This window comes from Gallus gallus, chromosome 23 (assembly GCF_016699485.2).
Source record: "Gallus gallus isolate bGalGal1 chromosome 23, bGalGal1.mat.broiler.GRCg7b, whole genome shotgun sequence".
Lineage (NCBI taxonomy): Eukaryota > Metazoa > Chordata > Aves > Galliformes > Phasianidae > Gallus > Gallus gallus.
This window is the reverse complement of record NC_052554.1, coordinates 5050076-5074664: the sequence shown is the minus strand read 5'-3', so window position 1 is coordinate 5074664 and position 24589 is coordinate 5050076. Positions and strand designations below refer to the sequence as shown.

The 24589-nt window shown below is 47.0% G+C and overlaps 1 protein-coding gene across 4 annotated transcripts in view; it reads right to left on the bottom strand.

Annotated features, from left to right (window-relative positions):
* The window catches only part of CSMD2 (CUB and Sushi multiple domains 2), a 232004-nt gene that overhangs the window by 138122 nt on the left and 69293 nt on the right, over positions 1–24589 (bottom strand). For 3 of the 4 annotated variants that reach the window (XM_040651777.2, XM_015297825.4, XM_046903586.1), the window contains 2 exons: positions 4976–5088; positions 1082–1159 (listed from right to left, as the gene is read on the bottom strand). In XM_040651777.2, coding sequence (XP_040507711.1) covers positions 1082–1159; positions 4976–5088 — 191 coding nt within the window. Of the gene's footprint in view, positions 1–1081; positions 1160–4975; positions 5089–24589 lie in introns of those variants that run through there. The other variant, XM_046903587.1, reaches the window with a different exon arrangement.

The following is a 24589-nucleotide window of genomic DNA, read 5'->3' as shown; positions in this document are numbered from 1 at the left end:
CGTGGGGTAATTTACATCCTGCTATTTAGTTACCTTGTTGGACTTTTCTCCTGAATAACTGGAGACTATAAGCACTCACGTGAACCTGAAAGCGAGCCGTTTTCACTGAGAGATGCTTTAAATTCAGTTCACCCATTTTTCTTCACTGAATTTTGCATCTGAAATTCAGGCGAGCGGAATGGTCCAAACAGCACCTCTCTGATGAGTGCAGTGGGCTATGCAGAAAACAAACCAGTACAGCCTCTCCTCTACAAACTATGTTAAGGACATCTACATTCTGACCCTATTTAAATCCCTGTAAAATGTTCCGTGGAGGTAATTCAGATCCCTCCCGTTTAATCTCAGAGCCCCCCCAGGAGCGCAGCCATCTGTTCAGCCACGTGCAGAAGGAACCGATGAGCGCCGCTTCTGATCTGAGAAGGACCTCATGTCAAGATGAATGGATCTAATGGGTTCGACTTACAGCCAGAGGAAAACACACCGGTGACAACGTGACACTGCGAGCACCTCCCTAACAGATACCAAACATCAGATACACTGAATGTGAGGAACTCATACAGAGGTCATAGAAGTCGGTGCTACAAGTTTTTGCACACTGGAGTGGCACGATTTTCCTGCAGGGGTGAATAATTAAGTAAAATGCAAAGAGGAAAACAAAGACTGCCATTGCTTCTGCATTTCCGACAGGTTTGCTGGTTTTTGTTTGTTTGGTGGCTCCTCGCCCCTATCCCTAGTTTTACGATAGTAACATTAATTCAGACGTCCAAATTGTTTGCATTTTGACACTTTCCACGCTAAAAGGAGACAGAAGTAATGAACCCCGGGTCTGCCACTGAATAGGAAGCATACAGTATATATTAAATGCACACACACCGATCCCCTGCATACCCACTTCAAGGGGTTAGTACATGCTTGTGAATAGAGCACTGGGAAGGAGTGATGCAGTAATGCAAAGGGAAGAAAGGGCAAAGCATTAAAACTTTTAAGAGTGACAAAGTTTTAGAGATTATTGGAAAGTCAAATGGAATGTTCAAGGAGACCATTTGACAAAGAGAGCATATGGAGGAGTCAGAACACTTACATACTGATGTCTTCTGGTTACTGTTCTTGCTTGGCATCAGCTTCACCCCTCTGGACTTCAGTTCCATTTGCTTTTTGACTACAGAGACAGAATGAAAACAAAAAGAAAGGAAACATTTAGATAACCATTGGTGATCATTGAGAATGAGAATGCAGCAACAGTTGCACAGCACCCAGATGTTTGGAAGACTTTTCCTAACCCCTCAAACCCATCAGTTCCCCCCATTCGTTTACCCTTGTTAGATCCAAACTACCGTGTGTAGAACTGAGCCAAGTTGACCCAGCCTGAATACAAAAACTGGGCATACAGTCCTCAGCACTCTGTAGCCATGCAATGCTGCTTAATGTGCTACAAATGGGAAACAGACCGAAGGAAAGCTCCGGGAAACTGCAGGGATCTCAAAATGCAGAGTTAAGCTTCACCTCATTTTGTTAACGCAGTTACTACACAAATAGATACTGAAGCCATTCTCTACTTCTGTGGGAATGCAGCACTCAAACAGACACCCCATAGACTGAAAACTACACACGTGATCTGTGTAAGCATTGGATTCATAAAAAGGCAGTAAAATACTGAACAATAAGCTGTGTTATTGGGGAAGAGTAGTAGAGAACTACAGATCCACTGTTAATAGCCATAGGCATAACAAGTGTAAAATGCCCAAGGAGGTTGTGGATGCCTCATCCCTGCAGGCATCCAAGGCCAGGCTGGATGTGGCTCTGGGCAGCCTGGTCTGCTGGTTGCTGACCCTGCACATAGCAGGGGGTTGGAACTGGATGAGCATTGTGGTCCTTTTCAACCCAGGGCCATCCTATGGTTCCATGATTCACAAGTTCTCCAGCAGTGGTCCTGGATCTCCTGCTCTAAACCTCATCTGGAAGATGAGAGGACACGAGGGCAGCAGCAAGATTTTGATCAGTCCATGGCCAAAAGAATCCCATGCAATACAAAGATGACCAATGAAACTGAGCAACTATTTGTCCCTATTATCCAGACATGGCCGCACTGAGGCTCCCTCTGCACAAACCCCACACCACCAAATCCATCTGGCAGAGACACAGCAGCTTCCTGCAGCACAAACATGGAGGTTTTTGAGTAACACACAGCAGAATTTTTACTGGCAGGTCTGAAGTTAATGTGGTTAAACAATAACTTCACATCAGAAAGCACAACGTCCATATTGCTTTAGAGGATCCTTTTTGTGATGAGCCAGTTCTTATCTATGGAGGAAAGCAGTCTGTCTTCCACTTCAAACTGTTCTTTTCTTTATCTCATCATACTTTCATCTCTAAATTAGCACATTCCGAAGACAAAGTTGTCAAGAAAAATTACCAATAGGACTAACAAGGTTTTTTTAATCATGCTTTTTTGGCTTGAAAAAAAAAAAAAGCAGCTAATAACATCTGTTTGCAGGAGCTTCAGATAGGGAGATGTCAAGCATCATTCCTTGAAGCTCACCCAAGGCAGTGCTTCTCTGTGCTCGCTGCTACGGCGTGCAGCTTTTTGTTCATCACCTGGCGCAGCTTTTTGCCTTCTCCTTAAATAAAGCACAACTTCAAACTGAGGGCTGAATTACCTTAAAAAACGTTCATGCAGAAAAGCTGATGTTGCCTGGAATGAGCATCTTTAATCTGCCGGGGGGTTTTGTTGCCTTTTGGTTTTTTCCCTTCTTTTTTTTTTTTTTTTAATTAAGAGGGAAAAATAATTAACAGTATGCCAATTCCAAAGCAAACCTAAGATGTGCCCGCTTCCTTCTGACTGCAATCCATCTGCAAACGCTCCAAGAGAAAGGCAGCAGGTCTCAGAATGCCCAGCAGCACGGCTTTCCTCCAGGTGATGTTATGGTAACCCCAGGACACCTGCAGCCTGATCTCAAGGCTTCCAACACAACACTGTGTCAAGGATGTAGGAAAAGGAACGAGGCCACAAAAGCTGAAGTTTGAGGGGAAGCCTGGAACCTATCCCTGCCCCTGCAGAACGAAATTGAGCAGCTTTTCCACTACCTCATTTACAGCACCTCCTCACTGCACTGATGTCTGACGGAGACCCCTGGCTCCTCACCCTTACTGCCACCTGGCCCAAGCAAGGCACACCCAGCTCAGCCTCTTATCAGCTGCAGGTACACAGCACCCATTGGGGAGTGAAGGCAGAGGGGGTGGGCGGACAGGGAGGAAGGAGAAAGGATCAATGCACTGATTTATCTGTGGTTCCTTTCATTTGCTTTCACAGGATGTGGAACACTGTATTTGCAAGGATGCAAGATTCACCTTACATAAAAGAGACAGGAAAGGGAAAAATATTTCCACTCTCCCTGCAAAGGAATAAATTTACTGCATTCAACATAAAGAAAATCCGTATATGGGCCGATTCTATCTAACCTTGCTTTTACGTTCATAAATAGATTTCTAAACCGGGGCATGGATTAGCAAGAGCTGAAATGGAACACAGTTCTGCTAAATCTAACTATCAATGTTAAACAAGTTGGAAGGGAAACGATTTCCTTATAGATTATCAGCAAAGCCAGGTCCACCTCAGAGGAAACAGGATGCTAATAACTGATGAACACACCTTTGGAAAACCAACAACAAATCAGATTAATCCTAACCCCTCCCCTCCTTCCTTCTCTTGGACAACCCTCTGAGGTTTGCTTCTATCTCCACTGCTAAAAAACCACCTTTTAGCTGCTCTACTTTATAAGGCAATACATGTCCTATTTTGTATCTACTTACTTATTTATCTCCATTAAAATATTTATGTTCAAACAAAGTTATGTTTCTCTGGAAGGGTTATGCAGAGTTTTCTGAAGCCGTATTGGCATTTGGAGTGCTCCGTCAGCACAGATTCCATTGGCTGCCAAAATCCTGCCCTCCTGCCCTGAGCTGCTTTGTTGATGCACTGTTTGCTTTTAAGGTATGGAAATCTTTCCCAACAGGTGAGAAGACCCTCACAGACTCCAGAACATCCAGCAAGAGACTGAGGAATGGCTCTCAGGCTTCCTCTGCCACTGGATGGAGGTCCTGCTTCAATGGTGTTCCAAGGGCACGGTTTTAAGTTCATCTTTTAAACACTCAGTACACAAAAGCACAGCTCATTATATCTAACAAAAGAGTTTCCGAGGAGCGTGCTAGATTAGAACCCCCCTGACATTAATCTAATCAGAGGGAATTATAACATTAATCTCTACTTTTCTATTTAAAGAAAAAAAAAAAGGATGATTCAGACAGGTGCTTCAATAGAAAGCAGCAATCATGGCTGCAAAGAAAATGCCACATCAAGAGCCATCAGCTGCATCGCCGTCTGTGTTATACAGAACAAAAAACCAAAAGGTTTTTAATTATAATCCAAAATAAAGAAATTTGTACATTAGAGGAACACAGGGAAAGTTAAGAAACAACGGTGCTTCACAATGCAAAGCTCTCGTTGAGGCCACGACTGCATTGCTAAGGCCAAACAAACAGGGAGCAAACAGGGCAAGATTACAGATTTATGAAAGGGTATCTCCTCTACATCTCCCTTTCACTGTGCTGCTGTCAGTGCGACAGCACTTCATCCTCCCCAAGTCCCATTTCTTCCTCTTGCAGAAAGCTGTTGTGTCTGCAGGTTGAACAGGAGCTGGTCAGACCTTCCCCGTTCAGCTTCTCCCTCCCTGACCCTGCCCTTGGAGCTGATGCTCCCTCTGGGCCCATCCTGTGGCACACAAAATGCACTGAACTGTGGCATCCCGTGCCATACAGTGCAAAGGAATTCGCCAGTAACTCTCAAGCATTCCAATTTCCAACACGTTGCCAACAGCAGCCCTCCATACAACAACACCTGGCAATCCAGCTGGAGAATTAAGGTTAAGAACATCAAAGAACCACATAGAATTCATCTGGCTGTGCTGTGAGTGCTCACCTTGGTACTGAGCGCTGAAGCCCTTCTGCCTGTGGTTGCCATCAGATGTGAAGTGAAGCCGCAGCCAATTTTTACTGCTGATAACCGGGGCGGGCAGATTCATCCCAGTGAACCTGCAAGAAACCAACCAAGAGCAGCCAAGTGTTATTTTGACCGTGAGTTACACCAAAAAGCAAACGTCCTTCCACAGCCAATCCTCCTCAGTGAATAGGAGGGATGTGCCTGGTTAACGATGCTCAGAGAAAAAACAAAGGCTTATTTTAGCTGAGCAAAAGAAAGGATGGCAAGAACAACCTTCTTCTATTGGAAGCTGCCAGCAGGAAGTAATGATTTATGATCCACCCCAACCTGGAGTAAAGATTACAGCCATCAAACGTGAGGTGCAACGCTCCACAGCCCATTAGCAGTCCTTCGGCAACTGTTCTCTCCGTACCACCTTATACCTCTTTAACAACAACAAAAAAGAAGTATTATGCTGTTTGCCTTATTAAACTCAGCCATGTTTCTCGGCAGAGGTGTCACATGCCAAGCCTCAGGCTGGAACAGTGTTTACCTAAGTCACAGCACCCTTGAATTGAGGTGTATAATGGGAGCATTAAGCACGGTGAGGGAATAACACTGCCGTGACAAAAGCTATTATGGAATCCTATTATTGTTAACTAAAACCCATTTAATTTTTTAATCATAGACTGTCACTGACTTAAGAATTATTGGTACTTCGGTATCTATGCTTTTTTAGATGAAGGTAAAAGTATACCATCTATCTCTTTGATTCAAAAGGATACTTTACATGTCATAACTGTCCATTTTCAACAGCGGAACTGACAGCTCAGAAAGCATTTCCAAAGTCCTTCACCCAACTACCACCTCCAGAGGTCACAACTCTTCCCTTTTCCCAAGGCAAACAGCAGGGAATTGGGATGACGCCTGGCAGATCTGCAATGTACTCCTGCTCCACTCGCTAATGAAGCAGCAGAGATGATGATGCTGCATAGCTAATGCACCTCTGCCACCTACAGTACAGGCTTTAAACCTCCTGCATCCCGTGGGGCAAAGCCGACTTCTGCACAATTGAGAACCACGACTGAACACATTCTGTACCCTTCACATGGCTCAACATTGCTCCTGAACGTTGCACTACTGATTACTTCATGTCAATTTTGCAGACCCATCTGAAATACAAACTGAATCCAATTTAATCTCAAGCCTTTTGGAATGACTACGTTCAAACACACATCTCTGGGGCTGACATCAGACATGGGGCATCTCAAAGCAATCCCAAGCAGGTTACTGCGGCTGTTTGTTACGACAACGTCTTTAAATTTAACACCCTTTTCCCCAGAGACCATTTCATCATTTATTCTGAATTAAAAGTCAAACTTTTCATACAGAATCTTTAGGTGTGCGGAGCCAAATTTTGCTTTCAGAACTGTGTAGAGCTGAGTAATTCAATCACCTGATTGAGGAGCTGGAGAACAGTAAAATTAACCTGTCTGCATGCAGCAGCTTCACCTTCCTCTTCCCCATCTCCCTCTTCTTAGTACATGTGTACTTTGGATGCAGCAGCTGCTGACTCATCATTTACTTACACACACACTGACCTGTAGGCACATCAGTGGTTCACTATTAACTCCCAAGAATCCCACATACCTGAAGCGAAAAGCCAGATATGTCAGCCAAGTAAATTTACACTTGAACACTGATTAGAAAAATGAATGGATAGCACTCCTTGCTACCTGTGTGATAGCACAAAAAAATGACTGAAGGCAAAAGTACAGAACAACACTCAACACCAAAGTGCTTTGCACTGCTATAGAGAGCTATAGGAGAGTTGGGGTGAGGGGCAAGGTCTCCCCGAATCTCTGCATGGAAATCCATCAGCACCATATAGCGGTTGCTTAAGACCCTGACAGCTCTTTGAAAGGACTAAATCAGCCACGAAAGCACCATCAGGTCTTCATTTCCAACACGCCGCCGCTCAAGCTCCCAGCACACACACACTGTACTCTCCAGGGCTCCGGTCCAGCAGACTCCCTTTTATCTTCCCACCCTTTTATTTCTGCAGTGAAGCAGTGCATCGTTAGCATCAGTTACAGGATTCGGATCCCAGGACAGTCATCTCAGCAGCTCCTCCTTTGTGTTCAGCCCCTCCTGGCCTACACGTGATGAAGAAGAGCACTGAACAGCTGCCTTGCTTGGGCTTACCCAGTGAAGGCTGGTGATGCATACCATGCATATGGTGGAGAAACCCACAGTGCTGCAGGTGGGAACACACTGCAAGTGGGAGCTCCAACTCCAGAGCAGCAGCTTCTGCTTTGCTGCAGGCAGACAGCAGTGATCCACCGCCACAGCAGCAGCCAAACACATCCCCATCACTCACCGTCGTTCAGCTGCTGCCTCTGAGCCCACAGGTGGACACCTGCAGAGCAAAGGGTGCACTCCCCAGGCCCTGCACTCTGCTCAGCACCAGACTGAAATGCTCTCATGGATAAGAAACCAAGCGGCTACGGTTGTGTATGTAATAGAAAACACCATGCTCACCTGCGGTTAACTACTACCTCTTCACAGCGAGGCTCCCAAAGGTTCAAAATAATCACTGGAAAGCATTAATGGTTAATTGATAATGGAATATTTAATTACAGGTAAACACAGTAGAACTGAAGCAGCTGCATGGTCTCGGAATGCAAATGCCCTGGCTGCTGCTGCTGCTGAATTTCGGCTGCTGTGGGGAGGATGCTCAGCTCAGAACCTGCAGAGCCCCCGGGGCCCCCTGCACCCCCAGGCACTGCAAACACCAGGAGCACACCCAGCACTGCCAGAGCAGCAGCACTGACAGCAGCTGCAAACAGGACAGCACACAAAGGCACTGTGAGTGCTCGCAGAGGTGCTGCTTGCGCGAGGATGGAGCGCACAGCTCCAGTGTGCACCTTCCATTTCTCAAGGTCTTATTTTTTGTTTTATAAACCCAGCACTGCTTTGTTCCCCTCCCCTCCTTTCCTGCTGCCATCATCCAGGAGTTATGAATCACTTGACTCAATATGCAGCTTCCTGAATGTGACAGCATGTTAACTGGAACTCTAAGGCCCTGGAATGACTAACCAGAAACAAAAGAATTAGGGGTGTTTTTTTGTTGGTTGGTTGGTTTTTTTTTGGAAGCAAAATCAATACCCATTACTCACTGATAGGAATTCAGTACCCATTCCACATGAAATATCTCTGCAATCCAGGAGGCTCCAAACACAACCGTTGTAATCTGAGCTCTCCTCTGAATGAGCACGGACAGCTCTGCCCTGGGATCCCATTGGGTCCATTTGGGACCACTTGTGGTGGATGGAGGTCAGCGAGCAGTTGGCTCCTGCTTAGCAGTCTGTTCCAGCTGCAGGGCAGGGGAGGACCCCCGCAGCAGATATCTATGAGTGCACTCTCCTTGCTCAAACATCTGCAGACAGAGTTTCACTCTTCCCCATCCTCCACTGTTGAGGCTGTTCCTGATCCCCATCCCCAGAGCCCTTTCCCCACTCGCAGGTTTGGATGGGCTGTGAAAAACGCACCTCTCAAGCAACAGCTTTTGGGAGTTTTACCAATTCCATCCCAAACAGCTTCCCGTATTTTTAATCTAAGCACTAAGGCATTTTTTTCTTAAGTGGAATTGAAGCCTCCAAGTTAGATGCAGCTCCTGTAATGCTCCGTTATCCCGTAATACAGAAAGGTTAATGGTATCAAAACTCTTCTTTGGAGCAAAAGCTGTGAAGTGTGGTTTTCTCAACTGCACTATTTTCTCCCTTTCTTCTTTCACTCTTGTATTTCACATTGGATTCAAACATTAAATATTTATACCGCTCATTCAACCATTCCTCCCTTGGTGCAATTAGTATTATTGTACATGGATGGCAATGATTAATCTGCACTCACGCACCATTATCTATTTACAATCCCAATTCCTGCTTTAGTTTTGTTCCACATGGAGGGAAAGGAAGAAAAAAGAAATCAATAAAACGTCAGAAAGTGAGGTAGAAACTCTAGAGTAGAGGAAGGAGGTATTTGCAGGCAGAAGATCCAATCTTAACCACCCTGCAAGCTGATGAGCATTGAGTTTGACCACAGTGTTTCCCTAAAGAACCCAAAGATGATGGACAACTCCTGGTGTGGATGTCACACAGACTGACTGTAGGAGAGCACAGAGCCAAAGGTCACAACTGGAGTTAAGAACTCCCCATGAAACCCCGTTATGTCAAGTGCAGCACTGGGAGGTAATGGATTTAATGTCAACTTGAAGGCACGAGGGCCGTCGTGAGACTCAGAGCGCTGCATTTCCAACAGCCTTGTATCTTTAGAATAAAAACTACAGCCTTTATTCCAAAGCAACTGCTCCTTAGGGTCTGCCAGGGGACTGAGGACCCCTGATCTGCATGGCTGTACCCACATACAAGTGCCTGGAAGAAACAGCAGTATGGCTGGAGAGCCGTTTTTCCTTTCATTACAACCAGGGGACACTGCTGTAGCTGTCTGCTATTATTCCCTTCACCCGTACTTCTAACTTTGCATCCAAACCTCTGCTCAAATTATCATGAGAGCTGAATTAAGTACCATCAATTTAGAGCATCTTATTTAGCATGTCAGGTCACTTAAACAAAGTGTACTTAAGCACCTCTACACCTCATTTTTTGGTGACAAGAGACATCCCAGCACAATGGACTTTTATATGGAAAATGAATAATTAGATTAAGTTATTGTTCCTCACTAAATGCTGCCGGGGATGGAAAGAACACAGCTGCATCTCAATGGCAGCACTCTCCTGATGAGGAGTTCGCCTCTGGTTCTCAGTCCCTGGATGCAGCTCTGTGCTGAACTCCTCTCCCCATGACCAGGCCGTGCAGTCCGACCTCAGATGCTCTGCCACTGCCTCCTCCCAGTGGAGCTGCACTCACCTTCCACACTGCACTGCTCCCATTGCCTTGCAGCAGCTGTGCTACCTGCCCACGCCGCTCCCAGCAGCCGCTGCTGGGACTGCAACCCAATGAGTTCATCACTCCTCTCGCTTCCTCTTTTCTCCCTCTTTTTTCTTCCTCTCTGCATTCCATCAAAAGATGAAAGCATTTCCGCGCGGCAGCAAAACTTCAGTCATCGACACTGACTTTAATTACTGCCTGCTCCCAGATAAATTTGCTGGCTAAAAACAAATCGATACTCTTTTTGCAGGAGCCTTTACACCGAACTCCTTAATTCCTCATTTTTTAAGTGACATTTCCCCAGCTCACCCTTAAAAGAGCAGAAACCAAAGCCCTGCCTGATCCAAGGCGACGTGGCTCCACTGCAGACAACAGAGCCAAGCAAATCCACACCATCCGTGCCCAGGACCCGACAATCTCATTTCTCTGCTGTTTTCCTTCACCTATGAAATGTTTCACATTGCAGCCTCATTAGTCGGAATTCTCTTGGATCTTTATTCTGGATTAATGATGGGCACTTCATGAAGGGATTCATTAGTCTGTAGGCATTGCTGAGACTGTCACGATGGAGCAATCCAGCAGATACAATGGTCTCTGGGGAATTCTTATTAAGCTGAGCAGTGCTTATGCACACACCCACCTACTGCTCCTAATTGGGTTCTTACATTTACATAGGCAGTACTGCATACATATATATACACATGCATATGTAAGTAGGCGTTAGACACACACAGGCACGCGGTTTATCTTGCAGGTTTGTAGTTTTCAAGGCATTCATCAAATGGAGGTGTGCATTTTTGGAATGAAATTCACTTCAAGCTGAAGGCACAACACGACACGCCACTTAGGGCAGCAAGGAGCAAAACGCAGATGGTGCATAGAGGTAACTGAAAGGCGCTCCATCTGCCCATGAGCAGAAAGCCTCAGTGGTCACCATACTGCAGCTAACGCCATGTTACAGCCAACAGGGAGAGCATGGGGACCTCATGCAGATGGGCAGAGAATGGCCCATTCTCGCAAAGCAAAGGGCCCTCAATGCAGCCGTAAACTGACTTGAGAGAATGGAAGCCAAATGCAGAAGCAGAGCGTGGCTCTTTGGATCAGAGCAGGACTGCAAGGACACAGCACCGAGCAGGAGCTGCTGCTGGAGCTGCACTGCTCCACGGAGCCCTTCCCATCATCCTGCTGCAGCAACAGCACTCGGCTGCCGTCACACCAGCAGATAGGTAGCAAACATGATTATATTTATTCTATTCAGGAGACAACAAACACTAATTCAACACAACAGAAGAACAGCTAATGCAATCGAAGCTTACTAATGCCGCACTGCAAATCCCCCAAAGAAATCTGCTACAGCTTTATTACAATTTCCTATAAACCCTTTCTGCCTTATTATCAGTGTTACAGAGAATGTTTTTTCTCCGTGCAGGCAGAGTTAGATGTGTTGATAGCAAGAGACACTATGTTTATTACTTGATAAATAGCAGCCATTTCCACCACCGCGTGCACAGATACACTCACGTCTCTGTCAGGCTAACAGCGCTCTTCAGTTCCATTCAATGTGGACTCTGCATTGACAGATGAGGCTGGAAAGCCACGGGCTGTGTTGGCACAACAGTCAGCCCACAGAACCCTGGAGGCTGAGCCCAAGAAACCCAATGAAGCTCACACCTCAGCCCGCCCATTTCCAGCCAGGGTTGCTCCATTTGGGAGCTGCTGCCCTACCAGGTCGAGGCACCTGCAATTCTGAGTTCACAGAGCTCACTGAGCTGACGCTGCCTTCCAAAGCCAGTTTAAAAATGGAAGATGCCAAGCTTCAGTTACAACCAGGGTCAGGGCCGGAGCCCCTCCATGCCTGGCCCAGACAGGAGCTGCCATCTGGTTCAGGTTCTGTAGTTTCTACAGAGGCTCCTCTACAACACAACAGCCACAGAAACTTGCAGAAAACACAATTTGCAATCTGGAGCACAGAGAGCTGACAGCTCAACGGAGACATGCGAGAATTACAGCAGTCATGGCTGTAGGAATTACAACAAAATGCAGAGCAGCCTCAGGATGAAGAAAGTCATCACCAATTGCAAGTTCTCCAAGGCAGAGAGTATTTAGCGCTGCAGGATCTGAATGTGACTGGAGTTTTCTATATAGCACTGCAACTCAGTGCTGATAATAAATAATGACATGAACACACCACATGCAGAAAATCCATCTTCACAGGCACAGCGCTGCCACAGCCCTGTAAAGCAGTAGGGAGCTGATGGGCTGTGCAGCACAGGGAGATACAGGGCTGGTCCAGCAGCTCCAGCCATCACCAAGTGATGGGTGGTACCCTGCTCCAGGCTGAGGGTCCCGCTGCCCTCCTGCTAAGCCAGAGGCAGCTGAAGGCTGCATTTATTCCTGTGCTGCTCTGACCATTTTCACGTGCACATGAACTCGGAATGATGGCAATGCCCCCCCAGCCAAGGGACAGCCAACAGATTGGTGGTAGTGTGTTCAGCTCCTACAGCCACGAAAACGTGCTGCTGTCCTAAAAAGCATCTCCCAGATGGAGCAGGGACCACCACGGCTGTACCCCTGGGTATGTACATAGAGGGGACACTTCTGCATCTTTCAGCAGACAGAACAGTTCTGAGCTATCACGGTCAAGACTGTTTACTAGGAAACTTCCAACTGCAGCACAGTGACAGTGAGACTAGAATTTCTGTTGAAAAGGGCTTAGTGGAACCATCTGCTTATTTACTCTAGATATTAATTTAGCATGAAACCCAAAACTGAAGAAAAGCTGCACGGTGGCTTCAAGCCAAATCCACAGAAGCCACTTTGTCCCTAAATTCCAGCCTCGGCACTGCTCTACGTTCCTTAAGCCTTCGTGTATCTCTCTACAGAGAGCACCAAGAGCAGAAGCTGCTGAGCCGTGGCACTGCTCTCAGCAGTTCCCAGCACTGAGCATCACCACCCGGCACCTCATGCCAGCAGCTGCAGACCTAATGCCAAACCAGGGAATCTCGATAGGAGTCTGACCCCAGGATCCCTTTTGCAACAACATCCAGACCTGAGATACAACCTGACTGAATGAAAAATCCTAGGGGGATTCCCATCAGCTTCAGCTGATGACACTGCCTATTTGTGTTGCAGACACCAAGACCAGAAGGTATGGAAGAACATCCTCAGCCATCCCCACTGATGGCATGTCAGCTGATCTCAGGGTTTTACACACAAGACGTCATTCAAGAATGCTCTTTGGTGACAAGGTGACACAACCCAGCACGGCTCGGGTCCCCAAGGCCCCAGCTGCTGCTCTTTCTTCGTGTGCAATCTATTTAGAAAAGTCTCCATGTGCCTGGGATAGGAGCTTCTCTTGGGACTGCCCCATAGACACACACCGACCTCTTTGTCCTCAGCTACCTCCCGTACCTTGGATAACACATACAGCACTTCTGCCCCAAATTCGTTCCAGGTACAGAACTGAGCAGGGCTGGGAGAACAGCCGCAGTGTTCAGGCATGGCTAATAAATAAACAGCAACCAAAGAGATTATCTGTGGGATCACCGGGAGGAGCTTTTATGAGGGAGCGAAGATTGGGTAATGATGATGTTGAAGAAGTGGCTGTTTGTACAGAGAGGTCCCCGTGGTAATTTCTGCAGTGACTACAGAAGTATAATATATAGGATTATTGCAGGGAAATCTCTCATAATGAAGCAGATTCTTAACTTGGTCTGACACTGTCATTTTACACTCTGCTATTTAACGTGAGACCCGCACAGTAATAAATACTTATTTTGCCAGGATATCAAAGCCCTGTGAGAGGAGCAGTATAGCAGTTAAAGCAATGAATTGTTAAGCCAGATTCTCATTTTTGCACTGAATACTTCATTGTCCTTGTTGCCTCTTTAGAAAGAAGAAGAGTTACCTGCTTAAATCGCACCGGAAGGTTTGATATTGCATTCACTGATAAGCTGATGCTCGAGCCTTATTGTGATCTGGCAGTGGAGACAAGGAAGCATCTTCAGCTGCACCCAGCCAGCAAAGCTATGCAAAAGATAAGGCTTGTTTCCCCCTCTGCTCACCCCAACACTTTCCATCCCAAGTCCTCATTAATGGCTTCAGCTCTTCCTGGCACAGGGCAGATTCTGAAGAGGTGCTTGTGGGACCATGTATATTTACTTAGCAAGCAACTGAATAATTGGAGCAGAAGAGCATAAAACAAGCCTGTCCCTATCCTCTTTGGTGAATTATTTAAAAAATCCATTTTCAAGGGGCTCCTGTAACAAAACAGTGTGTTGTTGAGAGAACTCCACGCTTTTGATCCCAGTAAATAAATCCCTGTTTGTGAGGACCAGGCGGTGCATTCCCCCCGCAGGGAAAGGACTCCTGGGTCTGTCCCACAGTGCTGCACATCCCAGAGCTGAGCAGGAGCTCCTCATTCCATCTATGAAAGCCCAACATCATTTAACTTCTACCTGCCCCTGTTCTCCCATCCCTTCAGCCTGCAATTCTTAATTAACCAGGTTAATCAGGTTATTGGTGCTGCTCGCTGCCTCCTCCTTTGGGAGCCCATGTCTCAGTGGCTGATGTGCTACAGCCTTTGTGTGACCCCAGAAAGAAAGGGCTGAACAGCCACGGAGCTGCTTTGTCCTTAGAGAACCTCTGTTAAGGATCCCACTGCTCATCACTTCTCTGTTCTCAGCAGTTCCCAACCTGCAGCCTTCACACGCAATGCGCACCTGAAGGAAGAACGAACCTCTTATCATTACTATACACTCTCCAAAGGCATCGTGGTATCATCTTCAACAAGAGGATGGAAGGTCTACATTACTTATTACTGTTGTAATATTAATCACACCGCAGGAGTCAAAGGCATGAGCAGGTTTTGAAGACAAAAGGTCTTGATGGACTTTGGGAAACACCTGCGCCTAAGCTGGTGGCACCCTTTTATCATGCAAACCATTGCGCTGGAAAACAATCTCGGCCCTTTTAATTTGATGCCTGCAGAAGCCATCTGAAATGCTAAATTGGCCGCGTTTAAGAAAACATTGCAGAATTATCATTAAAATCTCCATAACGCAAACAATTCCTGTTATAATCCAGACCGTCCCTCAGGACAGACCCCGTGGTTATGGGCCATGCAACTGTGGTGGCACAACCTGTTATGTCCCCAAACAACGAGCAGAGGGGGAGAGGAAGGAGCCGAGGTCACAAACACGGATTGCAGCAAGCTGTGCAGGAGCAAACCAACGCACTTCAGGAGCCATCTGATGCACAGAATATATGGTACAGCTGTGCTGCCCTGTGAAAAGCATTGTGCTATCACAAAATACCTTGCTCAGGCAAAATTCGGTGGCCCCAGGGCTCGGGGTTGGTCAGACACGTGTGTGCACACAAAGGAAGAGGTTCGTTCAACACCTGAGCACATCACCCCTCACCACAGAAGCTCCATCCAGGTGCAGCTGACCCATTTTATGACTGCTGCACCGCTGGGTGCAACTGTACAACTGGGAATGGCTTCCTATGGTCACCCTCATTTTGCTCCCAGGGAGGGCTCTGCTAGAAGGAGAAGGCATAGGTGGCAGTGAATAGGTGCATGGGAGCAAAGATCTGCTGATGGTGGAACACAGTCTGTTCTATTGACAAACATCACCGAAACACAAACCCCAAACCACAGCGGGCACGAGAGGGAGGCGCGCTCACTATCAAGGAGAAGCAGGCAGCATGTGAAATCCAAACACAACTGCTATCAAGAAACATTCCTGAGATCAGTACTCCTTGAACCTTTGTTATCTCACCCAACAGCATCTTATCTGGGGATTCACAGCACTTCAGCTCAGCAGTATTTACATACGGCATTTAGAGCAGTTCCTTCTCACTTCTGCCATGTCCCACCTGCTCCCCTACAAGATGGCTCTGCAGTCGGCCCTTTATTTTTCCCCATGTGTAACAGATGAGAGCTGCAGTTGGTGCTGTGCTCCAGGTCACACAGAATGGGGCGATAGGGAGGGAGCAGAGCTGTGCCCAGGGCCCACCCAACCATCAGCCCCACACTGCAGAGCATCGCCTCAGAGCGGCTCTTCTGGGGACATGAGGACTGGGATGGTCACAAACACAGCCCTGAGAACCTGGTAAGGTGATGTCCCGGGTAACACAGAATGCAGCAGAGCAATATGCTAACTCCCCATGAGTTACCATGGCATTTCATCTGGGTACTGAGCAAAACCATGTGTTGCAGGGAGCTGAGCTCCAGCGGTGATGCATAACTCTGGTCAGGCACCCATCCCATCAGAGCAGCGATGCAGAGGTCAGAAGCAGAGCTCTGCACTGCAGGCACATGCCAGGCACGTGTCCCTAACCGAGCTTCCAGCCCAGAGCCCATTCATCTCTAGGCAGCCTCATACAGCTACTCTTTAATAGTATTTCTTTCTTCCATGTCATAAAAAACTTAATATTGCAATTACTTCATTTAATACCACGTAATGGCTGAACGAGCTTGTCAGCTACCTGCGAGAGAGAAAAGGCAAAGTATGGTATAATTGCATTAAAGTGGAAAACATGAGTAACTACTCATATTAAAAAGGACCAGAAATAAAAAGGCAACACAGTGTGAATTATAGAGCAAATAAATACTTTATGACATGCAGCTGAATTTCTGGCATGGTTCGTCAGCGTATGGAAAACCACTCGGAGCATGAGGGACCGCTCTGCTCCCAGTGACCTCACCTTGCACAGCCAGGATAATAACAGGGAAAGAAGAGAGAGGGGGAAAAGTCAGAGCACACACCTACAGATATGGAAAGGGGGTAAACTGGGCTCCTATACAGACTCAGGTGGAGGACGTGGTGGTGACGCACTGAACAGGCTGCCCAAGGAGGCTGTGGATGCCCCATCCCTGCAGGCATTGAAGGCCAGGCTGGATGTGGCTCTGGGCAGCCTGGTCTGCTGGTTGGAGACCCTACACACAGCAGGAGGTTGGAATGAGATGATCACTGCGGTCCTTTTCAACCCAGGCCATTCTGTGATTCTATGATTTTGCTAAAAGGACCCATACGTACCTCAGCTAAAGAGCTATTCTGATTAAAATCAAACCCTTGACCTTTGCTTTATGCAACTGAGACTACCTCTGTACCTCTTGCAAATGCAAAACATCCACCAAAACATCAGATTACGAAAGGCAACGCATTACTTCTATTAACCCGGGGGCTTTTAGGAGATTTACCACATCGGGTCCTTGTTCTGCAATCACAAATCAGACGCAGAAGGGCTGCAGGAGAGGAGGCTTTTCAAAGTATCTTTAGATTCACACTGTATAATTACAAGAACTCACAAAGACGGCAGCGCTGAACCTTTTACCTCCTCCTGCTCTGCTATAAATGTAAGCGTTCAAACATTACACAGCTCTGCCTCTCCATCGCGCTCCACACAGATCCTCACCATGCCTGATCTTGTCAAGCGAACTCGCAAACGCCGACATTCATTTACCTTATAATTAACATCACTGTGAGCGGTGACATTTTTCCCATCTTCCTGCTTTTTTGGGGGCCTCCACAGCTTCTCGTCAAGGGGCTGTTTGCACTTCACTTCGTTAAAGAAATAGTAAAAAAAAAAAAAAACACCAACAACCCCAAACCTGTCCTGTCCAACTGACAGCTCAGGGATGGCGAAGGGATGGGTGCTGAGAAGGGAGGAGCTCCCAGCAATGAGCTCTGATGCTGTGGCCACAGGTGGGAAGCCAAGGGTTCGCCTTTCTCCAACACTCATTAGCTAATAAGTGAGTTAAGTCAGTTAATAAGAGGTGAGGTCTTGCATGAGTGAGACACTTCGGTGGCCAAAGCTACTGCGGGTTTTCTCACTGCTGCCTTTATTTGTTAATGAAATGTCAAATGCTAGAGGAACGTTATTATGTATTACGTATAAGCTTTATAGATTCTGCTTCTCACTGGGATCTGAACAGGTCCACCACACGGATTTTCTTCTGGCAGGACTGATGGCAACGTATCCTCTTCATAATTAGGTGTCTGCAGCCTCGGATGCATTTCTAACTACTGCACTGCCCAGATAACACCACCAAGCAGAAATTTGGAATAGCTGGAGGATCCGCTCGGATTCAGTTAGGGAAATAGATGAAAAACTGCTGACAATTCCAGGATGCCTTCGTGTGTATATCAAACAAACATCTCTACCCCAACCGTTCGCAGCCCATTGGCTGATCTGAAATCCATCACTCCACAGGGAGACAACGCGTTGAATGCTCAGCACTGACACAAAGGGCTCATTCCTACATTTTCCATCAACTCACTGGGAAATGTCAGCACAAGCAGGTAAGGACAGCAATGTTCCTGCCTTGGAAGTGCTCGTGATTACGGGGTGAAGCAGCACGGGCAAAGGGAGAGGCAGCCTGGAGCAGGGCACAAAGTGCTTTTACAAGGAGCTCATTTTGGATGCCAGCTAGATTCATGTGCTGAATGCAAACACCAAAACTGAGCAAAGCAAAGCTGAAATATTCCTTTTTGATGAGCAGATTGGACTAACAGAACACCTACATGCCAATACAAGCATGACAATTGGACTATGAAGGTAAGGAATACAGTATTATTTGAAGGCTTAAAGCCTATTCTTGCAAAGTAGGTGGGGATTTCAAGCTAACAGAAACAGTATTCATAACTTCAGTGATACTCAAAGGAATTCTGCCTATAGGATCAGCACTGCCTCACATCTCAACTGCTGACCAGCCAAGCACTGCTAAGACACAGCCAAAGCACCGGATCCACAGGAACAAAGCGCATAGACAACTCCTAGGATGAAATTGCCTTTTGTTTTCAGAGTGCTCCAATTAAGCCTTTAAAGGTACCTCCCAGACCGTGCAGCATAGAGGATGGCAAAGACATCCCGGGGCACAGAAGGAAGCTGACCCTGCAGGAAGAAGTCAGGTTGCTACGAGAGACAGGGCAGAGCTTTTCGGCAAACACTGCCAAATGAAAATAAAGACTGGAAGCGTATTATGGCACGGAATATCTCATCCATTCCGTGCTTGAATCTCCCTTAGCAAAACACACAGCAAACTCAATGTACCTCACCACGTTATCAGGAAGAGGCAGTCGTTTTTAAGTTACAGCTCCCTATAAACTCATATCAGATAACTCTTATTCTGCTTTATTGTGATGTCCCTGACTTGTGTACGGCAGTGATGGAAGGGGAGCAGCATCCTCGCAGCTATTCCTCATTGCAGCCTCTCCAGAGGCACTGAGAGGAGCACAAAGTGTTCTCCTTAGCAAAAGGGCAGTGTGGGGCAGGAGAAACGTGGCATCACCTCCACACCGAGCCCTGCCGCAGTGCTCTGCAATGGGAGGGACAGCACTGGGGGCTGTGCCCCCACGCCGGCTCTGACCCGTGCTCATTCCAGCACTGTGAGCCCAGGATTTATGTGAGCAGGGCTGGCCTACTGTGATGAATTATGGAGGTGATTCAGGGACATGAGCAAACATTCTACTGAGTTCAGATTCATGGCCTCAATTCAAAGTGAATTTTATAAGTGACCCAAACCAAGTGGGACGCACGCAGCCTCGTGTGCATTTTAACACAATGCACTCCTTAAGTCAATTTTACTGAATATTGTCAATTGCACATTCAAATGAAATTCCTGGGGAAGATCTGGAAAGAACACAGATAAATGAGGCTAAATAAACCAAATCGGGGAAGGAGCAAAAGAGTTTTATTTGTAGCTCCTGAACTCTGGGAACTGGGGAATCTGGAAAGTCTCTCAGGCTGAATTATTGAGATAATAAAGCACCTGCTGAAGAGACCTCTAAATGCTGTAATGGAATTATTTCATTGCCCCAGAATAATCACAAATGCAGGCTCTCTTTTGAGACCAAAAGAAACAACGGAAGGGAAAGCAGATAGATAAATGGAATGCAAATCACCCGCTCTGCTCACAGTAAGCAAAAAAGCTCCGACATGAAAGGAGCGAACCCTATGGCACTGCAAACAGGTCCCAGCTCTATTTACTTGTGTGGGGTCACCTGAAAACAAGGGAGAATAAACACAAAAGGGAACAGGGACGCACTGAAGTACCCCCAGCATCAAGTATTCTGCCTAGGTTTGATGGTAATAACACCTGAACTGGAACTGGGGCTTTACCACAAGCTTCTACGTAACCTATGGCATCATCTGACCCCAAGCCTGGCATAACTGCATCACCGTTAAGTCATCCGACCCTTGCTCTGACATCATTAAGCAATACAGCTACTCCAAAAAGCCCTATTTGTTGCAAGAGAATCATGCAACAAGAAAGTCACCAGTAAGACAGGGATGCTCCCTGCTGCCAGGCCTCCGCTCCCCATTCGCTGCCTTTCAGGAGGGCACATCCCACAGAAGCAGAGCATCTATTCCATAATTTAGTACTTACACAGCCTGCTCCATATGAATGTTTAACACCACTGGGAGCCCCGGTAAGCCATCCCACGCCTGCAATGAATGGTCAACATTTCAATGTGCTTTCTTTGTACGCCTGCTCTTAGTCACAAGAACTCTGAGAGGTGCAGGAAAGCTTCCTGTACCCAGGAACAGCTGATGTAACCTCCTGAAAGCAAGTAAACAAAACAGGGGAAATTTCTGATGTTCCCACACAAACCTGCAGAACCTTATTCCATTTTCATTTACTAAAATGTAATTAATGAAGGCTTTTACGCCCTCAGAACCTTTCAAATTAATGAAAAGTCCACCCAAATAAATTAGACGTGTAGCCCAAGAGCTGCAGATTTAAATTATAGTAGTTATCCTGACAGGAACCAAGAAACAGCTGTCACATACAATTATTTTTAGGGCTGCTACTAAACCGTTCTCACATTATGAGCTGCCACCTCTCAGCAGCGAGCAGCAGCTTCGCATTTCATCACGACAAAAAATGAGAGGCATCCACTTATCTCCTCGGGTAGGGCACACATTGCTGGGTCTGCAACGGCAGGCAGCGAGCACTGCATCACGCTGCTGCCACCATGACGTCACCCCCACCATGATGTCACCCCCCACCATGACGTCATCACAACCCACAGCCAATAGGGCTGGTTGGAAGCAGACAGGGCTTTGTGAGTCACAATGGCACAAAGCCTGCTGCCATAATGGGGCAGTGAGGGGATCCATGGCCCGGCCGCCCCGCCGCCTGGTCTTCTACTTGTCCATCAGAAAGAAGAAGAGCTCTGAGGGATGGAGAGCCGTGCCCAGGGAGAAGCAAGAGAATGCTGAAGACATGGCGAGGAAGCGTAAAACGGAGTATGGAAATGCAGAGAATAGGCCAGATTCTCTACGGGGAGTGAGGTCAATGCAGTTGGAAAGGCGAAGACGGATGGATGTCAATGTGACACGGAGGAAGCCGCTTCCTGCCTTCTTCCTATTCATGGAAGAGCATCGTCCCTACCTTCAGAGACTGAATCCACACTGGACAGCAGCAAAAACTGCCATCAAGTTAGGGGAAAAATGGCACAGTCAGCCACAAAGTGTCAAAGACAGGTACAAGGAGCAGGCTGCAAGGCTGAGGGGGCAACAATAAGAAGAGCACAGGTGTGGGCAGGAGCCAGGAACGGCCAGGAAAGGAGCTCAGTGCAGGCAAAAATGGGCAGAAATTTGGAAGTGAAGTCTGCAGCGGCCCACGCTGCTGATAAGGCCACGACCTGCTGCAATTCCACCTCATTGCTCGTGCAGCTGCAGCTCCTTGCGAACTTCCAGTGCTGTTCATCATAAGCCTCAGTAAAAATAACTGCAAACGGTAGATAACCACTGCTTTTTTGGACAGGGCAATAATTCAGAGTTAATATAGCTGGCTCCATAGTGATGGCAAAGGGAGGGTTTGCGCAGCCTAGAGATGGATGTTTCCTGCTTATCCACAGTGAAAATAGCAATGAGTCTCCTCTGCCTTCTCTCTTCTTTAAGCAACTGTTTCATGTTCTTTCCTTTGGCTCAACCAAAGAGACGCCTAAACTCGATCCAAAGACCACATCCACTATAGAAAGGCTGACAGCCCATCCTATTCAGCAGCTAAAGCAAGATAACCTCTCGTCCAAGCAATGCCTGCTGGTTATCTGGCTCGTAATGGCATCTTTGCCAAGGCTGCACTTTGGAGAGGAGGTCAATTGCTTTCCAGCATCCAAAGTCTTTGCTTGCTGTCTCAGCTCCAGCATTCTGCCAGCCTGTCTCATCCACAAGCACAGCCTCTCTGTCCCTCTGCTCCCTGATCACGTATTTCTTTCCTTTCTTTTCTGGAAGAGAAAAAACAGCAGGAAAGAGGAGCAGGGAAAGCATTCCTTCTTAACTGCTATCCTGTGTATGAAGCTGCTGTTGTCTTTTCCCACGTGCCATTTTTTTTTCCTGAGTTCAAATTTCATTCTAGGCTACAGTTTGATGAGGTTCAGCCACTCTCCTCTCAGCTCCAGATAAAGTTTCAATGACAGTTTCCCCACCTAACACACTGCACACACAATGACAATGAGGCAGTCCATGGAAGCAGAGTACCCCAAAATATTCCCACACGTCCCAAGCAATGGAGCAAGCCTCAGCACAACGCATCAGAGTACTGCAGTCAGATGCTGTTCCCCCTCCCTCTCTGCACCAAGGGAAGCACTTTACCTCAAAAAGCCACAGAGCCAGTGAGGCTCTGAAGATGTGTTTGCTCCTTATTCCATGCAGATTTTCTTAGGGTATTAGCACCATCTGCTAGAGATCCTGGAGCTGAAGTCAGAGGTCAGCAGCTCTCACTGCTAAGAAACTCAAAAACCCAGGACACAACTGCAGTAAGCGATCAGCGCAAAGGTTGACATCCTGAGTAACAAATAATGCTGCGCCGTGATAGCAGGGACAAGAAATATCACTTCAGTGGTCCTCATGACTGCATGGCTGCTAACAGCTTGACAGGATCCATCAATTAAAATCTATTCCCAGCTGCACTAGCGATGGCCACACCAGACTGTGCAGCTATTTCTGGCACATCACAAATACGAAGTGGTTAAAACAGATGCATCAAAAAGGCCCGAGATATCATCCATCCAATTATACTTTATGGGAAATCCTTGTCTTCCATTCCTCAACTTGCATACTTCTTAAACAAGAGGCACTCGGGTAAAACCATGATCTGGGAAGTTGGCGCACAGGTTCCACTCAATTTAGCACATCACAACCTGCTGCTGAGTAATGCCTCCAAATACCTGCAGTGCTGCCTCAAAACATACACTTCTTTGCAAACACAGACTCTGCTGAACTCCCAGGATGGCTCCTTCTATCAGCTGCAATGCCACCCGAGCAGCTGAAGGACACCTCTGCCTTCCAGCTCAGAGCGTGCAAGGCAATTCCAGCTGCCTGCAGTGGGAGAGCAGAGCACATGAGGGTGGTAGCATTTTTCCATCAGTATTTGTTTCCATACTATTGTCAAACTGACTATAGATGGAAATAGGTGTTAGAGCTGAGCACTACCAGAGACAAATAACGTGTCTGGAGATGCCTTACAGTAGTAGCAAGGAAGCTACTGTGATGTTTGAAGAGCCTGTTGATAACTGATGGAGAAAGGGGGCAATAATTACTATAGCTGTTAGGAGGGAAACTTATCTTGGAGGTCTGGGGTAGGTTTCTATTCCCTCTGCTTTGCAGAGCGTAGCAAAAGCACACAGCAAAACCTCCAACTGAAGCCTCTGGGTTTTTTGGTATCAGAATGATACAGGCTCACAGCAAGCCATTGCATGAAAGCTGTTTCACATACTTTTCATGTACTCAAAACTAATGATAATGACATTATAATGGATCTAGTAATATCATTTTTATAGAGCTTAATGCTGCCCGTGTTGTCACTGCTAAGGGAAAGATGAGTAAAGAATACCTTGTAAATTCTGCAGGAGAAGATTAGCTGGACTTCGCTGCCTCCAAGCCAGCTAAACGGATTCATCAGGAGAGCTGGCAGACAGGGCTTGCTCTCCCTCCCACCCCGACGCAGGGGCTTCTAAGGGGCAGAGGTTCAGAGTAGCAAAGCACAGCAAGAAGTATTCCATCTTTATCCAAAGCCTTCAGAAATCCACTTTGCTGTGCTCTGACTGGGGGGCACAAACACACAGCTGTCACCACAGCTGCACTCAGCCATGTTGGATCACAGACACACCATGCACCTGGGTCAGGCTTCAGAGCCTGCATAAGCACACCCACCCGCAAGCTCAACTTTTACATATTTCCCCACCTTTCAGAAAAGAAAGAAAAAGGATGAAAACTGTCTGAGCACAAAAGCACCTACCATGATGCCTACCATCAGTAAAGTGACCCGGGTGCTGCTCTCATGCTCCTACTGACATCAGGAGAAGCACATAGCTGCAAATTATTGCCTCTTTCGCTTGTTACATGGGAACAACAGCACTCCATCCTGTCTCCTTCATTTGGCCTCCGCTCTCCTCACGGTAGCAATTTCTTTCCTTACGTGATGAAGACATCGTCCCCAAGCTCTCCTATTACAGCAACAGTAGGGGAAGTACTGGAATATTTCTGACTAGCAGATTTGTTGGATAGATGCTCCTGCAGTAATGCCTCTGCATCGCTGCCTGCTGTGTGCAACACAGACGTGAGGAGCGACGCTCACAGAGGTCACAGCTGCACCGGGTGCGCCCCCAGCCCGGCACTGCAGTTCCTCTGGAGGTTGCAGTGATCCATTTGT